Here is a 7,191-nt window from a genome sequence, read left to right as displayed (position 1 = left end):
TACTTCAATTGGCACACAGGCTGTTTTTTTATTTTTTATTTATGCATTTATTCTGCAGTGTGTCAGCCATAAAGTTCAAAGCAGTATGCAAAGCGTCACAGCATGAAATTTTAGCAAGAGCTGTCCTCCTGTGTAAGTTTTTAGACACTGGAGAAGGCCACAGCTCCAATGCCAGAGATGCAAAAAACAACAACACTGCATGTCAAGGCTCACGGACGACTTAAATCCTAAATATAGAACACACTGTAAAAAGTAATAAGTTGACTTTACTTAGAAAAGCTGTGGAAACTGATTGCCTCAAAATTCTCAAGTAAATTAGGTCATAATTTTTTAGTTGATACTACTCTCTACTACTTTGTAGAGTTAACTTGTGTATTTGTAGAGGGTACCATAAAACTTGAGTACAAGTAACTCAAATTCAAAAGTTTAGGTAACTTACAGATTTAAGTTGAGATTTGTAAGCAGAACTTAAACAAAACAGTTCTTCTAACATGTCGGCTTGTTCATTTTACTAGACGAATGTGTGGAAACTGATTGCCTTAAATTTCTCAAGCAAGTTGTACTCAAAATTCTAAGTTGAGAATGCAAAGACAGACAACAGATTTGGCACAACACTAGAACACTTTATTTGCTCTATAAAACAGTATTCATTTTAAAACATTACTTAAGGCATGCCCGTCAACTGCCCGCCAGCAACATTTTAGAAAAAAAAAAGCACATACTGCACTCAAGAAATAAAAAGACAATTAAAAGGATGAATGTTTCTTTGTTTTTAACATCTTTACAAAGTGTTCAAAAGCAGAGCTTGCAAGTATGTTACAAGTTTAGTACAGAACACCTTCCTACTACAGTTCTCTTATATTAAAACTATTCTAAAACCAAACAAGTAAACTTGAAATTTTTCAAAACATCCTCTTAAATGTGGATTTTTATTTTTTAATTTTCAACAATTTAAAAAACTGAAGTATCTGTAAAACAGTACTGAACAATTTCTTTAGTTTTCTTAAAGACAGCTTCTATTCACTCAAACTAGCATCATGGCTATGATCTATTACTGCATCAGGCGATTTTTCAGTGATTGGATTTTAGGTTTGAGTGACTTGTGGCCAAGGGACAAAATCACTCTTTGTATGAAGTCGAATGTGCATTTCAGTGCTGCAGGATACTCTAAGTTTAGAGCATAAATTAGTCCAAAGAGCAGACACGTTGCTTGTGGAAGATTTTCAAGATCATCCACAACCACTGTACCTTCCAAAATGATTGCCGTTGTTGTGGCACCAAGATGCAGGGAGTAGGGTACAGTTGCAGAGTCCTCTGGAATCACTGTCAGAATACCTATTTCAACGTCCGACATGTCTTCATTGTCATCACAGTCCTAAAAATGGGAAAACATAACAAAAATTAGGTCAAAGAAAGCCACAAAACATCTTTTAAAGGCAAAGTTCACCCCAAAATGAAAATTGTCTCATTTACTCACCCTCAAGTTGTTCTAAACCTGCATGAGTTTCTTTCTTCTGTTGAACTGAAAAGAAGATATTTTGATGAACGTTGGTAAACAGACAGTTGAGAGTAGACATTGACTTCCATAATAGGAAAAATACTATGGAAGTCAATTAAATTCTACTCTCAACTGTTTGATTACTGACATTCTTCGAAATATCTTTTGTGTTCAGCTAGAAGAAAGAAACTCATACAGGTTTGGAACAACATAAGGGTAAGTAAATGACAATTTTTTCTGCGGTGAACTATCCCTTTAAGAGCACATACTCTCATTAAAATGTAAAACTAAACTTATAACATGGTATTTCTAAATGTAAAGGCCTTTTCAAACAGGACACAGGAGTGGATGCAGGGGGGAATACATACATCAAACAGCTGCATGAAAAGACAAACTGAAGGCCAGCTATATTAATTAAAACTATCAAAATAATCTATTGTCTTTCTTAGAAATGTTTTTTTTATTCATTTATGCAATATAAAATCTTCTTATACTGTCTTTTTCCCTAATTTTTTTTATTTATCTTTGACTTTCTTTTCTCTATCCCTTTCCTTGTTTCAGTATCCTCACTGTTTTTTTTGCCTTCATAACTCTTCTTTCTAGATATCAAAACTGTTTGAAGAACAGTTTGCCTGTTAAATAAGAATCATCAGAGAAGAAAATACTTACAAAACATGTCTTGTAAAAATCGGAGGGGTCCTCTCCGAGGAGGAGTGGTAGGCCATGAAGAACGGCTGTTCGTCCCGCATTGATGTTCGATTTCTGCAAAGTTATAAAAATGTATCTTGAATAGCGCTTACACAACACAGAGCAAAAAACAACAGCAAAAGCAACATTTGTTTTGCTTTCGAAAAAGAATTGTAATAAGTCGAGGAGCTTACGTCATTTTCAATCTGCTGCAGAATCTTCTTAAGTTTGGAACCAATGTCTCCACCTTTAGCCCTGAAGATATCGATGAAACGTGGAGTAAATCTGTCCAGTTCTTGAAAGAATTCAGCTTGCAGGTTTTTGCCAGATATACGATTAAACTCTGCCATGATCTAAAAAAAAAAAAAAAAAAAGTAGGACAAACTGACATTAAGCAATCACTTTTCACTGAAATGTCCAAGTATGAATTAACACCAAAACTGGTTAATGATAAATTTGCTTTGAAAATGTTCAAGATGAAATGACATAGGAAAACAATTAAGACTCACCTGACTCTGTGTGAAGAGGGCTGGCCACCTTTCCACTGTATTCTTCACAGCAGGCTCCTTCTCTATCAATTCCTTTCTACGCAAGGCAAATGTAGAATTCATGTTCCGGGCTATCAGTGCAACGTTAAGACGACGTTTCTTCATTTCTTCCACCATCTCTTTCCTTTTGGACTCCATGCTGGCTTCATCTTCACCATCAGGGAAGTTCGGTAGAAAATTGATTTCAAACCTCTTGGGTCTTTTGATGTTTCTCTGAGGCTGCAGTCCTCTTCTTTTCCCACCATTTATGGATACCTCCAAGCATCCAGCTCGACGCAGTTTTGAGCGGTAATTGCCCATTTTCCACCTAAGGCTATCATACCACCCATTCCACCCCTTAGATGAGCCAGGCTGGGTAAGGCAAGGGTGTTTTTGTATTAAAGCAGTAGCAACAGCCTCGAAGTCTTCCTTATCTGGGTAAGCTTTGTAACTGTATATAGTTTCTGAGAGTTTTTCGAGAATCTCATGCTTAAGCTCTCCTGACAATTGTAGGTATGTTTGATCTCGCATGTACTGTAGATTTCCCTGACGTAATCTATACTCAACGTCAACAGGAAAAGTAGGGATCTCGAAAGTTTCTGGCCATGCAGTCCGTAGACAATGGCGTGGATGATCAGAAGCCACAGATAGGACTTCAGTGTCAGCTGTGCTAGGGGTTGGTGACGTCACAAGGGAGACAATCTTCAGTGTAGGCTTATCTGTCAAGTCAGCAATGTTGGTAAGATTCACGAGGGAATTGTTGAAGTCTGGATCCTCAAACTGAAGTGCGAACTTGTACTGAAGTCCCAGCTTTTCTTCAAGTTGTTCCAACAGTGAGTCAACTGTCTGTGGTTTCACAGGAAGTACAATTTTTCGGATGTCGTTGTCACAAATTATAACTCGGAGTACAGTTGTTGTCTCCATACTTGGTCTCTCTACAAAGGTTAAATAATTGAGTTAGTTTTCTTAAAGGGACTGCTCACCCCAATTTCATCATTCTAAACCCATCCTTTGCAAAAATATGATTCAAAAAGTTTCACTCATCCTTGTTTAAAATGTAATGTACACAGAGGCATTCATAATTTCATGTGACTTGTGCAATACAGTTCAAGCATTTAAGGCATAAATGGTTGGGTTTGTTGAGAAATGAACTTCAATATATAATCCATTTAACTGTATATATCCTGTGTGTATGCTATACTGTGTGAAGGGTTGTTCATTTGCACAGGAGAATTTGTTCAAGATTGATATACAGTTTTTTTTCTTTCAAATTATTTATAAATCTTGAAAAAAACTGTGCAAAGGAGAAACCCTTCACACAGGACAGCATTTAAGCTAACCGCTACTCTCTCGAGTACATGCATGATGTGACAATTTAAAGAAAATAATAAATAACATTTCAGTTTGTTTCTCACCAAACCTATTGATCTACTATTTGAACACCTAGTTTAATGAAATTATGTATGCTTTTGTGTGCTCCTGAAGCTATGCCTGCGATCTTCTGACATAGACAAGAGCAGTCAGAAATCTTTTCAAAAATAATTTTTGTCTACAGAATAAGAATGAGACTAAATAATGATAATTTGCAGAATTTCTGAAGTCCCTTTAAAACCTGAATTGTCATTCATTCAGCATATGATATAATGTTTGAGCGTAACATAGGTCCTGCCCCGAAGTGTATAGGCTGGCAAAGGAAATGGGTCATTTAGATCCGAGGGTTTGGTAATTGACAGTGATAGCACAGGACTGCACAGTTCAAAAGAACGCAGGTGCTCAATGTACCAACATGTCAGATCTTTACACACAAACAGAACATCACTGTTGATGACAAGAATTTTGAAAATCTGTCTGAAATCAGGTAGGCCTGAGCAAGTACCAACAGATACAACCATATCTGGATTGTACTTGATTCCATCAATGCTCACAGATGATGCTGCGAGGACAGTGTTCTGAACTGCATATTTGTCTCTCAGGAATTCCTGAATGTTCTGAGGGAAAGTTGACATCAAAGTACCCATCATCTTATCTGTCTGTATGGGTGGCTTGAGAAAGGAGGGGGAGTCAATGTAGTAAGCCAGCAGTCTTTGATGGCGAACAGCCAAAGTTTGTGGAACATTTTTAAAGTTTTTGGTGTCACGGATTACCTGCTTGAACACTTTATGTTTTCCCTCAAATCGCATCGTCCACATATCTCTTAGTGGCCCATATGTTCTTATGAGCTGCGGATAGTGCTCAATATAGTGGTGTTTAGGGCGCAATTTGAAATGAGGAAAGACTGTTAAAAGCAAATGTCTGTGTTCTGAGATCTTTGCATCAAGAAAATCAAGAGAATCCTCAGTGAACTTGAATGCCAACGTCATTTCTAACATATCTTTCAGAAGCAACACAATTTCCCATGTTTTATCATTCTCAGGGATATCAAAGCCAACCATGAGGGGCAGAAGTCTAATAAGCGCCCAATTCTCATGTGCATTACCCCCAATGGTACCTTTTGAGGCAAATGTGCCTGGGATGATTTGAGGCTGATCAACTTTGTCTGAGAATTTGTAAGGAAACTGCTTGATAGCTTGATTCAGGGATTCAAGAGAGATTAATTTCCTTGAGACCAAATCATTAATGCACAAGGACATTTCAATAGGGATGACACCCTCCATAAGGTCATGCATTAGGTCAGGTGGAAAACCACCAACTGTGTGAAAATGTTCCAACCTTTCACTTAAAACACAGCCACCTTTTACACCATATTGCTTTACCAAACTCGCATCGTGTAACACCTCAGCCACATGCCTGTCATGCTCCTGCTTGGTTCTCAGTTCAAATGCTCCCGACCGGACCTCCTTCTCCTGGATTTCACTCCTCGTTGCCAAGCAGAACCGACAAGGGTGCTCAACAGTGAAACTCTCCTGTAGTCCTGCGAAAGAATGAGCACCTAGATTATCAGATGACACAAAAAGTACACTTCCTTTCACACATTCTCCTAACTGTTCAATGTATACACCATGCTTTTCAAGAGTTTCAAGGTCCTGAACAAGTGGTCGCAAGATGTCTGTGTAACCATGTTGTTTTACTGCAGTAGCTCTGCATAAAATTGCTAGCTGAATTGACTGAAGTAATGAACGATCTTTTGAGGGAAGATTAGCTAGAACCCAATAGAGAGCGAACAGTTTGTGTTTTTTTCTAGAAGTGCCAAGGGGATTGGCCAGCTCAAATTCATCAACATAAAGACCCAGAACAATCCTGAAGGTCTCAGTGTTGAAAAAGTCATTTTCTTGATAGTGGGTGCCATCTCGGTAAGTCTTGAATTCATTAACTGATCGATCATTGCAAAGGACCCTATTTAGAATGTCTGGCCTGTTTAGAATTTTCTGCAACATTTGCAGAATGGGCACATAAGAGACCGAGTGTGCATCAAGCTTGTATTCAATTGGCATGACAATCGGAAATTCCCTCTGAAAATATGATGCTCTTCTGCTTATTGTGGAAAGAGGCTCGCCATCTTTGGTCATTGTCAAGATTGGGTTACTTTCTTTTACTGCATTCACAATTTTTCTCACTAATGAATCACAGCCACTCAGTCCATGTTCAAGGAGAATTTGCTGAATTGCATGATAGACAAGGGGTTCTGAAAAAAGTAAAATTTGATTTATTTGTTGAATTATTTCCTGTGCAGCCGAATCAGAAACATGCAAAATTGCCTGCATTTTAAGAAATAGTGAGGCTAAATTGTGCTCCAATTGATGATGCAATTGATCAAGGTTTTCATTCTCTATATCATTTTCCTCCAAATGTTCATCTACAGGATCAGGGCTCAAAGGCTCTTCTTGTTGCACATTATCTACACTGTGAGAAGCAATGTGCAAGAGAACCTCAGATTTCAATTGTCTTTGATCATGTGCTCCATGATCTCTACATATATGTGAATTAAATGTAGAGTAGACATTGCTCTCAAAATTGCAATTGTTGTATGGACACTGCACTGTTTCATGATTTTTTAGATGCTGCCGTAAATGTGAAAAAAAAATTGACTTTGTGCAGGGCTCCTCAAAACTGCAAAGTGGGCAGTTAAATATCAAAGGGATGTTATCACATGGACTGGATTGGCTACCGTGTGCTTGATGTGAATGATTTTTTGTTAAGTGCACCTTTAGTGCATTAAATGATTTAAATGAACAAAGACAATCTGTGTAGAGACATGGAATCGGAGTACTTCTAGAGTAGCTTCCATGTTTTAATCTGTAGTGTTTCAACAGCGGAGCCCTCTTTTCACACGAAAACAAGCAGAACTTGCACGTCCACTGCATGAATTTAAGTCACAAAAATGAGCATACACAAAATAAAAAGACAAAATAAGGTAGTAATTGCTTGTTAGTTACGACATCTTAATTTATCGTGTTGTTAATTTCCATGTGAACGACACGTGAGCATCGAACGTTCTAGAAAATTGTTTCGTTAAGGCCGCACAGGTTTTTACATCTTAAT

At 37.7% G+C, this 7,191-nt stretch overlaps 1 protein-coding gene across 2 annotated transcripts in view; it reads right to left on the bottom strand.

Annotated features, from left to right (window-relative positions):
• Positions 1–602: 602 nt before the first annotated feature.
• LOC113071230 (uncharacterized) overlaps positions 603–7,191 on the bottom strand; it is a 7,482-nt gene continuing 893 nt past the window's right edge. For both annotated transcript variants that reach the window (XM_026244595.1, XM_026244596.1), the window contains 5 exons: positions 5,500–5,623; positions 2,695–3,647; positions 2,380–2,538; positions 2,168–2,260; positions 603–1,375 (listed from right to left, as the gene is read on the bottom strand). In XM_026244595.1, coding sequence (XP_026100380.1) covers positions 1,052–1,375; positions 2,168–2,260; positions 2,380–2,538; positions 2,695–3,647; positions 5,500–5,506 — 1,536 coding nt within the window. In that variant the 5' untranslated portion in view covers positions 5,507–5,623 and the 3' untranslated portion in view covers positions 603–1,051. The remainder of the gene's footprint in view (positions 1,376–2,167; positions 2,261–2,379; positions 2,539–2,694; positions 3,648–5,499; positions 5,624–7,191) is intronic.

Source organism: Carassius auratus, unplaced genomic scaffold (genome assembly GCF_003368295.1).
Source record: "Carassius auratus strain Wakin unplaced genomic scaffold, ASM336829v1 scaf_tig00006679, whole genome shotgun sequence".
In the NCBI taxonomy this organism is placed as follows: domain Eukaryota; kingdom Metazoa; phylum Chordata; class Actinopteri; order Cypriniformes; family Cyprinidae; genus Carassius; species Carassius auratus.
The sequence above is the reverse complement of the archived record's forward strand: the minus strand, read 5'-3'. Positions and strand labels throughout refer to the sequence as shown.